The sequence below is a fragment of the Uloborus diversus genome, chromosome 7, assembly GCF_026930045.1.
Source record: "Uloborus diversus isolate 005 chromosome 7, Udiv.v.3.1, whole genome shotgun sequence".
Classification (NCBI taxonomy): domain Eukaryota; kingdom Metazoa; phylum Arthropoda; class Arachnida; order Araneae; family Uloboridae; genus Uloborus; species Uloborus diversus.
Window position 1 is genome coordinate 2,914,368 of NC_072737.1, and position 14,564 is coordinate 2,928,931.

A 14,564-nucleotide genomic window follows, 5' to 3' on the forward strand; every position below is an offset into this window, starting at 1 on the left:
GAATATATCCTCACAGAGGTAGTTTTAGCACACCTTTATGTACTTTAGACTATTAAACAAAATTAATTTAACTCCCCCACCCCTTTTTGGGAAAAGTATGCTTATATTTAATTGCATGTTAACTTTTTAAAATTGAAAAATGCTTCCTCCAGAGTCTTGAAGACAGAGGTACCCCAAACTCAAATATTGGGGGGGAGGGAGGGGATTTTTAATTTACCAAATGAAATTCTGAATAAATAACTGAATGATAAAATGTTACGCTGCGAGCTTTTGAAAGTGCTCAGCTTATTAACTTTTAGTAGAAGCTCAACCAGGACGTGTGATAGTTCTTGAAAAAACATATTTATGTTGTGACGAGCCAAAGTTAAAAAGTAACTTGTTTATTATGGCTACGATATATACAATGACAAGTTAAAGGAAATATTGAGAATACGCTCTTTACAATACTAAGTAGCTCATTATACTTTAAATGACTTCTGAAGCCAACATTCAGGGGTAGAAGTGATCGATTTGTCACATATAGGACATTTTCCACAAAAAATATAGGACAAATATAGGACACATTATATGAATAGTTTCGTTATGAAAAAAGAAATAATATATACATATTAATTTATTTTTATCAATGATTTTGTTTTAAAAAACCTCTCAAACAAAATTATAACTTACACCTGAAATGACTTTCCTGCAGTTGTTGAAAGAATAATTTTTGAAAAAAGTGTAATTTGCAGACAAAAAAAAAAGAACAAAGTGAAATTTATTGATAATTAACACAGCAACTCACAATTTTTTCAGGGATAGAAGTGTCACAAACACAGCTTATATAAATAAATAAAAACCGTCTTTGTGTTGAGAACTAACAGGAAATAACCAATGCTTTGTAGCACAAATATACAAATATTTTGTTCTATAAAATTCCACAAAAAGAAAAGATTGCAAAAAGACTTTTAGAACATTCCAATCAGAAAATGTGCACACAAAAATATACCCGCGAAAACAAAAACCGAAAAAACCCACGCTGGAAAACAAAACAAACTGCTGTTGCCAAACGCAAAATTCTAAAACCAACTTTAGAATTCGTTCTCGAAACTCCACCCACTACAGTGACGTCATATTGCTGTGGCCAATGAGAGAAGATGCTTGTTGCAGGATTTAGTGAGTTGCGTTTTTTAATTTGAAATTCGTTTGCACACGTACTTTCGACGAAAAATCCGAAGTCAGATAGTTTGTTTACTGTTGTTTTAAAGAAATAAATTGGATAAAAAAAACAGGAATATAGGAAATATAGAACATTTTCCAAAAATATAGGACGATTTTCATACTTTTTTTGAAAATATAGGAAATATAGGATATATAGGACCACTTCGACCCCTGAACATTCTAAGTCAAAGTATGAAACGTTAAACATACTGAGCTATGATATTCATGTCAAGAGCAGTAAGTCAAAGCTATCGGCAAAAACGGACAGACTTGACTGAGCTGCCAAAGTCTGACTTGGGTTGAAATTGAAACAGAAGAGAATGACAGTGGCATGCACATGTACCAGGGGGCCCCTTGCCAGACCCCGCTATGGGCCCCTTTTATTTAATATTTCCTGCCACTGGGTGCATACTTTAAACTTTAAACAATTTTGCTGAATAAATTAAAAAAAAAAAAAAAAAATGCAACAAATTTATAGCAATCTTACTCCAGCAATATTTTTATCGATTGCAAGCTGCAACATTTGATTTATTTTAGCCTTTGCTAAAAATTTTAAAGTTTGATTTTGAAATTCATCTCTACTTTTATGCATCAAAATATTTCAATGACTTATTTATTCTCTGGATTTTTGAGCTCAATAGATGTTTAATGGTCATTTGTCAACGAGGAATATTAAAAAAAAAATTCTGAAAAAGTTGCATCTGAATCAAATGCACCGAGGAACAAAACTTTAAACGGCAATTTCTCATTTTGAACTCGGATGCAGATACGACTTTTGCGCTTAACATGGCAGTAGACACATAAGAGTATTTAGGATATAGGAGTGAATATGACACGAAAACAAATCAAGGTACAAAAGTACCAAAAGAATGTTAAAGACAGGAAAAACTTAAAATATTCTCCATTTCCCGACACCAAAATGTTAGCGCTTAGTTTGTTTGATGTTTTAGACATATATAATGAAAATTCTTGATGCTGTAACTATATAGTAAAACCAAATTGTAAGGTTAAGTAAAAATTAAAACCTAAATTAAAAAAAACATATTGTCCAAGATTTTTAGGAGGTAAAAGTAGAAAAAGAACCTGATAATAAAATACCAAAAAAAAACTTACTATATGCTACTGCAGAAAAAAAGCTTCAGATTGTATAGTTCATGTTACAAAAAATAGTTCATATTTCACACAAAAAATAGCAATTAAAAAAAATTCAGGTCTCAGATTCTTGGCTATAAGATGCATTGTGATAAAAACTTTAACAAAACTTTCCAGATTAAGGTAAGAAAGGTTGAAATCAACAGATTGAGTAACTTATTTAGTTGTTTTTTGAAAAAAAAAAAAAAAAAAAAACAGCTTATCTTTTTAACTTTAGCAGATGGCCCAGTTTTTTGTCCTCAGAAGAATAAGACCTTTTCTGAGAGTGAGAGATTCAAAAGTAAAGATTTGTTTCATCTATAAAAATCATTTTGAACATGGAAAAAAAAATCCGATGGCCGAAACTTTTGAAAAGACGGAACTTTTTAAAGAAAGTATGCATGCAGTGCAAAGTGTAAATAATCTTTTCACTATTAGTAATATTAAGTACAAATTAAAAGATTATGAACTCTACAAGAACAGCTAGCAAAATTTCACTGGATATATTTTCAGCGTTCATACTCTATCTGGATGAAAAAATTCCATGACTTTTCCAGGACTTTTTCATGACCTTGTTACATGAAGAGAATAGTACTATTTAATATCAAACTTGCCAATTTTTTTTTTTTTTTTTTTTTTTTGAAGCATTAGCAAAACTTCTATGTGAATGCCACTACCTGATTGAAAAAATAACAGTGTACACTTAAAAAACTGAATAATTAATCACATAAGTTTAAGTTAAGTAAAACTACAGTGAATGATGCTTTAATGTCGACTATTTTTTTTTTTTTATAAACAGGCAGAATGATAATGATTAGTCAATTCATGTTTCTAAAAAATAATAATAAAAACATTTCATAATAAATAAATCTTTTGATTTAAATGTACTTGTTTACTTATTTGTACATTTTCAAATGCATATAAATTAATAGGTTCAGAAATTCCAGAACATGTTTGAATAATGACACTGAACGTACCAATGGGTCGCATGGACTAGTTTTACGGGCCGTATATTGGGCACTACTGTTTTTGAGCATTACAATTCCCCTATTTCTGTATTCTATCATATGACTAAAGACTGTCCAAAACCTTCAACAAATTGAGATAAACTCTGATAAATTTTAAAATAAAGATTTAGGAGCGATGGAAACGAACTTGGATGCAATGTTTTTTTGAGATCGTTCAATTTTCCAGTTTAATTAGCTTTCATGGTGCAATACTAAATCACTCAAGATTTCCAATGCTCTTTTTAGCTACTGTTACTTTTTACCATAACATTTTTCCATGACTGAAAATAAATTTCCATGACTTAAGACTGAAAATTTCAATTTTCCAGGTCTGAAATTTGTTTAATTTTTTCCCATGACTTTCCAGGATTTCCATGACCTGTATTTTTAAACATAAAGATATAAGCATACAACAAAAGGAAATATTTTACAAATTTTTAGACATAATACAAATGCAAATGTGAGAACTCATATTCCGCCTTTGGTTCATTTATTAGTCAGAAAATATCTGTGATTATTTTTCAAGAAATTTGGAATTTTAATAGTCAAACGCAAGAACGAACTTTTTAAGCTAATACAAAATGTAAATATACAGGGTGTTCCGTTTTAACCTGCAAGACCTCTATTTTTGCGATCGTGAGTCCTAAATGCATACTTCCGGTTGCAAAAACTGTTCAGAATCAGATGCAGGGTTAAGATATTGAAAGTTTGAAGCAAAAATAAAAATGAGTAAAAAAAATACAAAATTTAACTTTCCATACGGGCCCTAGATTCCTCAACTTATAATCAGAGAAATAGTCTCCACTGAAAAATAATTCCAACACAAAGTTTAAAATTAGTACCACCAACATTCATGGTGGCATGAAACGCAGCATTTTGTGACTTACACCTCTTTACACTCGCCATCAATAACACCTTTTGGGGGAAAATATAGCAACAAACAAAGGTTTAAAATTATACCTGTGCATAGAGTGTGGTTTTTCAAATTGTTGGAGGTTCTGTAGTGAATTTTTGTGTATCATAACATAGCATTTGCATCGACTTTTTGAACGGCAATGAATAATATAAATACTTTGTTTTTTTGCTTCGACAACCTGTCATTCTTCTGAAAGGGCGATAAGTTCCAATCTCAACTTTTATATGGTCCCTTAAAACTTTAAACTCTATGCCTCCTTAAGTATTGGTCGCACAAATGTCAAATTTTTTGCGTTAGTAATATCTTTCAATGCAGATTATTTCCCTAAATATTAGATAGGGGACTTGGGGCCCGTATAAAAAGTTAAATTTTGTATTTTTTGGCTCATTTCTATTTTTGCTTCAAACTTTCAATATCTTAACTCTGCATCTGATTTTGAACATTTTTGCAATTGGAAGCATGTATCTCAGACTAACGGTGAGGAATCATTGATTTAAAGACTTTAACGGAAAATATACCGTCGGAAATGAGCAACGAAAAAAATAATTTGTACAAAATCAAGATAACCCTTACTAAAGACCCAAGAAAAGGGCTCAAATAGTACTAGAAGCGAGATATTGCAGCATAAATACATGATGGACACTTTTGTCGGCCGGGACTCGATTCTTCGGTAGCCATTTTCAATGAAATGGTCGCCCATTAGCGAGACAACCACTAATGTAGAGCTCACACTTTTTCAGGAGCCAATCCAGGATTTTTTTCTCGCTACCTATTTTTGTGAAAGTATTGCATCATTTTATTTTTGTGAAAGTTTTTTTTATCAGCATTGTTCTTCTTTTTTTGAAATTTTAGAGGCATCCTAATTTTTGTAAAAGAGAAGTAGAACAAGTGAAATTTTAGTTCGAAAAGTGTAAATGTCATCTAGTATTATTTTTAACAGGTTTCGTTTTTTGGGGAGGGGGGGGGGGAACTTAGAAGTACAAAAAATACCATCTTAGTTTTAGCTTAATGGGCTATGTACTGTGTACAATATAGGAAATTATGAGAAAAACGGTTTCCCAAAACAGATGTTGAAAGATTGCGATAATATTGCATAAATACACTTTGGCGTGAAACAGCTAAAAATGAGTTAAAATACTACAGAAAGGTTTCTATTTAAGCGATTCTTCATATAAACCTGATAGAATTTTATTTTATGAGTAAATTTTGTTTTAAACAGAGAAACAAATTTTATATTTTGCGAATTTTTGATGTTTTTGTGAAGCCACTGATTTTATAACTTGATTTTTGTGAAAGTACCGATTTCAAAACAAGATTTTTGTGAAGGTACCAAAAAACGGTAGCAAAATCAGCCTGTATTGGGCCCTGTTTTTGCATTGAAAATGGGATTTTCTGAAACCCCAGAATAGGTGCCTGCAATCAATAGCTAATTTAAACTAATAATGAACATTGTACTTCACAGTAATAAAAAAAATGGCTCATTTTATTTTGAAGTAGTCACTGAGATCTCTCAAAGAACTTAATGATTCATAGAACTTACTTTTCTCTTTTTGTTTTCTTTTACCGATTTTACCAGGCTGAATAAAAATTCGAGGTAAAAGCTCCACATTTTTTCTGAAACATAAGAGAGCATAAATGTATCTATTTGTTTACAATCCTTCAAAAACTTTTGCTTCAATCCACAAATCATGCTTATAAGACATTTTAAAACAACAGAAACATCGTCCTATGGAATGTCATTTACTAAAAAATTTTTTCATAAGATTTCATTATCAGGGTGGCGACAGGAACTATGAGAAAAAGTTCCCTGACTTTTCCCTGATTAAGTTCACTGAATTTCCCTGATTTACGTTACCAATGATGATGGTTTCCTTCCTTTACATTACCTGAAAACCACTGCATATTAAATAAAATGCAGTGTTTAAAACGTTTTAAGCTGTTAATTAAAAATATTTTTTTGGAAAGAAGCTCTTTTTTTTTAAAAAGTAAAAATACTACATTAAATTACCGACAGAGAAATATTATAGGAAATCTAAAACACAAATACTTTACTTCCAGTGGTTATTAAAACCACTCTTAAAGACATAACTAATCATGATAAAACTAAAAAGTTTATTTGGAAATAATTTTGAACTGAAATTTCAAGCAGTATAATTGCTGCTGCGAGAATAACAAATAATAGTGAAAGTATACAAGTAATGCAGTTTAATGAACATAAGTAATAGACATATTTATGTAAAACAAATTGAAACCTTTTAACAAACAGTCATATTGTGCTATACTCTAATCAGGAACGTAGGTTTTAATGAAGGAATACAACATTTTAATTATTAAAAAATAGTAAAAATATTTACTTATCTACACAACTCAATTTCAAATGATTTCATTAATCGTCTAAAAAAAAATTTTCTAACGATCAACATTGAAATGCAAAAAACAATTATTAATTTCAAAATCTATAGTACATAACTTGGTTTTAAAATAAAATAATTTTTAAAGTCCTGAAAAAAAAAAACACCCTTCTTATAATCTGAGCGACAGCGAATAATACAATAGCAAAAAACAAAGTTGATTTTCATTTAACGTTCAATTTTAGCAATTAAATCAAAAAAGGCCAAGTAATATCTTTTAAGCTTTTAGCAGTACCAATTTAGAAAGACAAAGATTGTTTCTTGAAATTGCGATTACTGTATGCTAAAAACTTCACGACAACGAGTAAAAGCAAAGGAGGCAAGTCATTAATGACCGCTTCCTCTTTGCCTAACGGGTTGTTTATTTTACATAGCATGGAGTGTGTGGCAGAAAACTTCAGGCTTTGTAAAATAAACAACTTTGCAGACACAGAAGCTTAGGAAGTTCATCCTGTGGTTGATAACTTAAGATTCAATACTTTGACCTTGAGGAAAAAAGGCGCACAAATATGCATTAGTGTATAATCGCTCATCACTAATTTTACTTTTTTTAACAAATAATTGGTGGAAAATGCACAGGAAAAAAGGGGTATTTAATTTAGCAAAGCAATAAAGAAAATTTTTTTTTTTCATTTGATCAATTTTTCCTGAATTTTTATTATTTTTTCGAAATTTCCTGATTATTTCCCGGATCAATAAAGTTCCCTGACTTTTCCCTGATCTGTCGCCACCCTGATTATGATGAAATGTAGCAAGTGCTTTTGGTGGAGGGGGGGGAGAACGTGGGGATAAGACACACCTTTCCTTCCCCTCACAAAAGAAAATAGCATTAAAAAAAAAACTAAGTAAATTATAACAAAAGAGAAAATTATATATTTTAAAAAATATAAAAACAATGTACTACACACATCTGTTAATGCAAATACACATATGGATGTCTTATTTGCCAAATCGATTAACGGCACTTTTCAAAAAAATCCTCATTTCTGTTTTAATAGCGCTCTATCAATGCTTAGCATGTGAATTTATATTAAAGTTTGGGTTCAGTACATTTCTGCCCACGTGATTGCAGAAAATGTAACACAAGGTACTATTTACTCCCATGGTTAACACCATCTTCTTCATCACTTTTCTTGATATTTTATTTTATGGGATTAGTCAATTTGCCAAGTGAGGCATCCAAATATCTCATTAGAAATTTTGAAATAAATATTTAATCTTAATGTTTTCTCTTTTTCCAAATGATGATCAAACAAAAGTGCTAATTTCATTCAAATTCAGTCTGCAAAAAAGATTTCTTAATAATTCATTAAGAATAAATTAAAGTAAACAAGAAGTTCCGTCTAGAACTAGACGAGCCTACTTTCCCGTACACCCATACTACTTTCTAGTACCTGATCAAAACGAAAAAATAATAATTAAAATTAATAAGCTCATTGAAATAAATACATCATATCAAAAAAAAAATCATTTCTTTTTCCCCTGTTGCCAAAAATATTTTTTTTAAATGACTTAATGCACTTACCAAAATAAATAAAAACAATAAAATGTCAACTTAAAGAAATAATTTTCACTGTCAAAAAAAAAAAAAATCGTCTGCGCATATCTTTATGTAGAAACATAAATGACTTCCGAGTTTATCCACCGAAAACTGAATACTTAAATTAAAACTTTCGCGTGAAAATAAAAACAAGTCAAACCAACAATAAATATTTCACAGTTAAAACCATAGCTGCGGAGTCGGAGTCAATCTCATTTTGGGATAAAGGAGTCGGAGTCGAATATCCACGAATCGCAGTCAGTCATTTGTATTCCGTGTATAAATTTTTGACAAAGCCATGAAGTCGGAGTCGAAGTCGGGGAGTCGGAGTCTGATTAATTGTCGGGCACATTAGTCGGAGTCTGGAGTTTGGCGTCAAGAGCTATTTCCAACAAAATTTGTTTGAAGTAAATCCGCCTTCAAGTACGGAATCTACATTGACTTTCAGTTTCCCCGTAAGCGCTGATGTTAAGGAATTTGAACTGTTCAAAATTGAACGGAAAATTGTTCAGATCAAAAAGATATTTTATATACAAGTTTTTCATCAAAAGCGTTTTCCTACAAAGTTTGAAGCAAATTCGGCTCACAGTTCGGAATTGCATTGAATTTCCCCGTGGGTGCTAATGTTAAGTTTTTTTGAACTGTTCAAAATTGAACAAAAAATAGTTCAAATCAAAAAGTGAAATATGGGAATGAGGTGTCCTCGCCGATATCTTTCGAACAAAAAAAAGTTTGTTCGAATCGGACTATTCATTCAAAAGTTATTAGGGGGGGACAGACAGACAGACATTTCCCCCCATCTCAACACCCTATTTTCCAATTTTTAATTTTTCGATATTTATTTATTTATTTTTTTTTTTTTTTTTTTTTTTGACTTTTTCTTGGTTTTTTGTAATATTTTCAAGATGCATTTAGCCTTCTTTCATGCTTTTTTCTTCTTTTTCCGACTTTTACTGGGAAAGTAGGCTAAAAAGCATTCTAAGCTAATATGATAAAAATAACTTCCACATTTAGAACTAATCGAAATATTTGCAGGATAGAAAAGGATTATAATTTCAATTTTGAAAAGAAAAAACTTTTAAGTTCTTTCTTTGAAACTGAAGTTTTACTTTAGTTTTGAAACAAAACGGAAAAGAAAAGTCCCTCGAAATATCTAAGAAAAATAATAATAAATAAATTACGCAAAAGGATTGAAATCTGAAGGAGTTAATCGATTTGGCAAGGAACGCATCCATATACTACTGTGAAAACAGAAAAAAGGAAAATTAAATGAACATGCTTACATTTTAAGTTAAAGCTTTTTTATTTTTCTTTTTTTTTTTCAAATAATTTCAATCTAAATATTAAATTTTGTAGATGTGTATGCAATTTTTAAAGGAACAGAGTTCCTAATTTATTTTTTTTCCCCTTTTTCTAATTCAGCAACTTTTCTTCATTTTCAAGCTTTCGTCTCCCCCCCCCCCCTGCTTTAGTGGAGATTTTTTAAAGGAATCTAATTATTCACAACTCTCTTTAAATGTAAATTCCAGATTCTAATTAAAAATCAGGATACTTATACTTGATTAGTTCAGGATGAAGGTCTCAAAATTTGGGAGTGTGAAAGTCATTAACAACTTGTCAACTATTTACTTTTTAAAAAAAAGGGGAAGTTTTCGATCATTAGCTAAAATTTGAATTCGGAGGAATACTACTAGAATATCTTTTTCCTGCAGAACATATTCTGAAAAGCATTCTCAGCATATTATTGAGTTTGTTTTGCCTAGTCTGATGACATTTTGCTCAGTAGCTTTCCTTTCGAAGAGGAACTTTAAATATAGAGACCTTGCATACCTTGTATCAAAGCAGAGGGTTTTTTTAAATACAATAGCAGTATCTATTAGCACTAGCAGACAAAAATGTGCTTAGCATTGTGTTTATATTTAAAAAAAATAATAATAAGGAGGATAATACAAATACAAAAGTGACGACCAGCAACAGGCTCTGGGCCCAGCTAGACTGGTCCTAGTCCATTTACAATCCCCAGTGAAGATCAATGGCCCTCTTAAAACTGTCTACTCCCTTGCTCATGACCACCTCTTCAGGCAAGCTGTTCCAAAGTTCCACCACCCTGCTACAATAATCATTTTTCCTAATATCCATGTTAGCCCGAGATTTGAATAGTTAAGACGATGACCCCTTGTCCTGTTTTCAGTGCTAAACTTCAGCCCCATAACATCTTTCGTTTTAATAAATTTAAACAGCTGAATCATGTCCCCTCGGTCTCTTCTTTGCTCGAGACTGTACATTTTTAGCCTTCTAAGCCTGGAATCATAATCTAAGTGGGAAAGTCCATTTATTAGCCTTGTAGCCCACCTTTGAACCCTTCCCAATACATTAATGTCTTTCTTAAGATAAGGAGACCAAAACTGAACAGCATACTCCAAATGAGGTCTTACCAAACTTCTATATAAGGGCAGAACAACTTCTTTAGATTTATTTGAAATACATCTATTGAAAAACCCAAGTATAATATTGCAAAAATTTAAAATATTGCAAAAATGATCAAACATTTTCTATTTTCATACTTGTGTATGAAAAGGTTTTGTTTTTGCAATAAGGATGGCTTTTCTATAGGGATTTTTCCTGAAATTTCAACTTCAGAAAAATCCCTCTTTTGGAGAATTTTGACGCTTTGATGAAAATTCGGGAGATATTTACTTTATTCATAGAAGGCAATGAATCAGGAGAGCAGTCAGCTATGGAAATGGATGAGAAAAGAAAATGATTTTAATCAAAAATAAGAAGCATACCTGTAGGCTGGGATTCCACAGCTTCATCATATTTGGAGCAGATTTCATCGTGTATCTTTTGCAAGATAGCTTCTAAAACAAAAAGGAGAAAGATGTTCAAAACCTACAACATCCTTGATTAGTAGTTATATGTGACCACTGTGTTTTAAAGCAATAAAAAATTTAGGTTAATCCCAGGAGTGCTGAGTGACTGAATCGCTATAAAGGGAATTTTAGGGCATGTGGGAGTCGGGAAGGTATAAACCAAGTCTCTAATTTCGTGTATAAATCAGACTCCATTACATTATATAGGGGTGATTGTGAGTTCATCAAAAAATCTTTGACCACTTATTACTTAAGTGCACCTTTGCCATAGTTTTAAATAGTTCTGAGTCAAAATATTGTGTGTACATGTGATTAAATTTTTAATGGGGTTACAAAGTTACTTTTGAGCTGGTGTTATACAAATTATCTTCACATTTATTTGTCCATCTCAAGGGATAGGTGGCCATCTTAAGGCTCTTGCAGGTATATTTGATGAGTATTATATAATTTTTTAAAAAATTGCGGAGGTAGGGAGATAAAAGCATAACAAAAAAAAACGTAATTCCGGTATTTTCGGACATAAAAAAACAGGAAATGCGTCCGAAAATACCGGAAATTCGGTAAAATACCGGAACACAATCACCCCTGATTATAAAAATCAATCAAACTTAATTAACATCACACATAATGTTGTTACACCTCCAGAAGTCACTGCTAAACTTTAATTAAAAATCTATCGAACACGATCTCGTGCGTCTTCTACATTTCAACAATGAGGTGTTGCCATTTGGCAGTTTGTTAAAGTGAAATAAATAAATAAATTCAACAATTGAAAGGCATTACAAATATGGATTAAGTGTTTCCTCATACATTACTAGAGAATAAAAATTATCATTGAGTGGAAACATTATTAATTGATAAGGGCAACTCAGACAAATTATGTGTCTCCTGAAAATTTCAGGCCTGTAAAATTTTCTGCACCCCTGGTTTCTACATCAAGCACATCTCTAGCTACATCGATAGCTACATCACACTCACTCTTTTTGAGTCCTTCTTTTTTCCCTTTTTCAATCTGTTCCTGTAAATTGATGAGGGGTCGTTTTGCAAGGGCATCCAATGTTTCTTCTTTGTTTGGATACCTCCGCTGAACACTGGAAGGAAATAAAATAACATGAGATTCAGGTATCAAATAAGTTACAGTAGAAGACCGATATAACGCCGACCTGCATAGCGCAATTCTCTATAAACCGCACTACTTTTCAGAAGTAAACAATAGGTTTTGAAGTTTAAAAAAATCCCTCTGTTTTGCTCTTGCAAAAATAAAAATGGTTAGGCAAATTAAATTTTGAAATAGTTTCTCATCTTTCCATCTTATTTCAAAGCTTTTAATTTAAAAATCAGTACTCATATTAAACAGAAAATACCAGATGGCTCTTGAAAATGCAGCTGTTATGCAAACCATGAAGATAGCAGAAGTGCAGGATAATGCACTTTCTTTTGATTGTGAAACATATTTATTTGTGAACAACTAATTGTAATATGGGTGCTTTAATACTCATTGCAGATAAAACTCATTCTGAAGTGCTAATATATAGATATAGTCTGAATATTTGTCTCAATATTTGTGAAATGATATATATAATGCAAAAACCTGTATAACGCAAAAGCGCTGGTCCCAAGGTGTGCGTTATAACGGTCTTCTACTGTATTTGTAACCTTAAACACTTTAAAAACACTGCATTACACGTGTATTAGACAGACAATATATTCCCCCAACAAATGTTTTCCCCCCACACATATCTTACTTCAGAAATCTTGCATTATATTGTCTTTTAAAAGTTAAATTTTTCCCTTTGAGGGATAAGTGATCCTGTTGTTTCCATAATTTTTTTTATTTAAGTACTCAATGATGTCAATGACTGACATCTCAGAGCTCCCTTAAAGGAAGTTGGAAGCTCCGATGATTTTGGATGAAAGGGAAAAGATTCCTTCCGCTCAAAAATCATTGTAATGAAATTTATCTAACAATTTTTATGTATTACAACATTATGCAGCCATATATAAAAAAAAACATGGGTGAACTTGTAAATGATTCAACACACCTGCTTTAGGGTTATACAAAAGCATCTTTTCAAAGAGAAAAAAGCAAGTTCCAGGATGAAAATACATCTGAAGAGGAAAAATGCACTCAAAAGGTATTTTCAGCGCTAAAAAATGGGTCCCTTGTAACATAAAATCACATGCATACATTCCATTAGCATGTTTAGGCATTAGAATGCTGTAATGGAGATGTTCATGAATTGCTTCAATGTAAAAATTTTATTCTTATTGCATTACAGTTTTGGTTTCAAAATCAATAAGAACATTTTTTTTTTTATTATAAATTTAAATACAAAAATATTAAAGCTTATAATCATATTTAAAAAAAAAAAAAAAATTCCTCAAGAATCAAATCAATCTAAATTTAATGATTGCTCCATTAAAAAATTGCTTTTCAGCCAAGAGAGACCCCCCCCCCCCCCTCAATATTACAAAGACCCACTTCAAAGCCAGAGCCCCCAAAAAAGATAAAAATATTTCTCAAAAGAAGCCCCCTAAAAATTTCAATGCCGCGGTCTGCAACATGACCCCTCCCCCCAAGGTGAGCACCCCTGTTTTGGGCTGTTACTGTTGAGATATTTTAATGTGTTAAAAATCTTTCAAACAAAACAGGGGTGTTTATAAGCCAAAAAACAATAGAGCACCCTTCTCCCAAAATTAAATTAAATTAAAACACCCCTTAAAACATTCAATGCAGCAGTTCGCTTTTCAAATATTATAAATCCAATAGTACATTTTTTCACTCGCTTAATTCCATATTGTTAGAACATTTATTTCATATTTCTAACATTGTGTGCATTCATGTATCAAATTTTTCATGAATTTAAAAAAAAAGAGAATTTCAGAAAAATAATTAAAAATTTGCAAAAAAAAAAACTTTGAAAAATTTATTGACAGTTGAATTGATTCAGAATAATCCCTTATTTTCCTAATTAACTACATGAGTTAAATACTTGACTGATAACCACACTGATATTTAGTAAAAACCAAGAGTAGAAAAAAAAGCTGAACACATAACTTACTCATTCAAAATGTACTCCACATGCTTGGCAGTGAAGTCAAAATCAAAACAAATCTGCAGGAACGACAATGCAAAGTCCACATCTGTGAGAGAACAAAGTCGTCAGGAAAGCAAAATTGACTCAACTGGTACATCAGATATGCCTCAATTTATTCATTAAAAAAAAAAAGCTGAACTTAAAATGCAAAAAAAAAAAAATATATATTTGAATTTTTGGCATCTTGAATTCAAATTATGTTTTTCGCAATCACAAGCGTATGTGTGTACGAATGTGTGTGTTTGTGTAGGCACATGTGTGTGGGTGCGTGTGTGTGTATGTATATTAGGGTGCGTCTTATTTTTTAAGGTGTTATTTTTTCATGAGGCACCCTCTCATTTTGTTCCTTTGGATGAAAAAAAAATTCTCATATATGAAATATAAAAAT

The 14,564-nt window shown here is 31.4% G+C and overlaps 1 protein-coding gene across 1 annotated transcript in view; it reads right to left on the reverse strand.

The window, feature by feature from the left end:
• Positions 1–14,564, reverse strand: part of LOC129226105 (U3 small nucleolar RNA-associated protein 6 homolog) — a 63,854-nt gene that overhangs the window by 18,051 nt on the left and 31,239 nt on the right. The window contains exons 12-15 of the mRNA XM_054860701.1: positions 14,141–14,222; positions 12,057–12,169; positions 10,995–11,066; positions 5,795–5,868 (exon numbers count right to left, since the gene is read on the reverse strand). Of these exons, the coding sequence (XP_054716676.1) occupies positions 5,795–5,868; positions 10,995–11,066; positions 12,057–12,169; positions 14,141–14,222 (341 nt within the window). The remainder of the gene's footprint in view (positions 1–5,794; positions 5,869–10,994; positions 11,067–12,056; positions 12,170–14,140; positions 14,223–14,564) is intronic.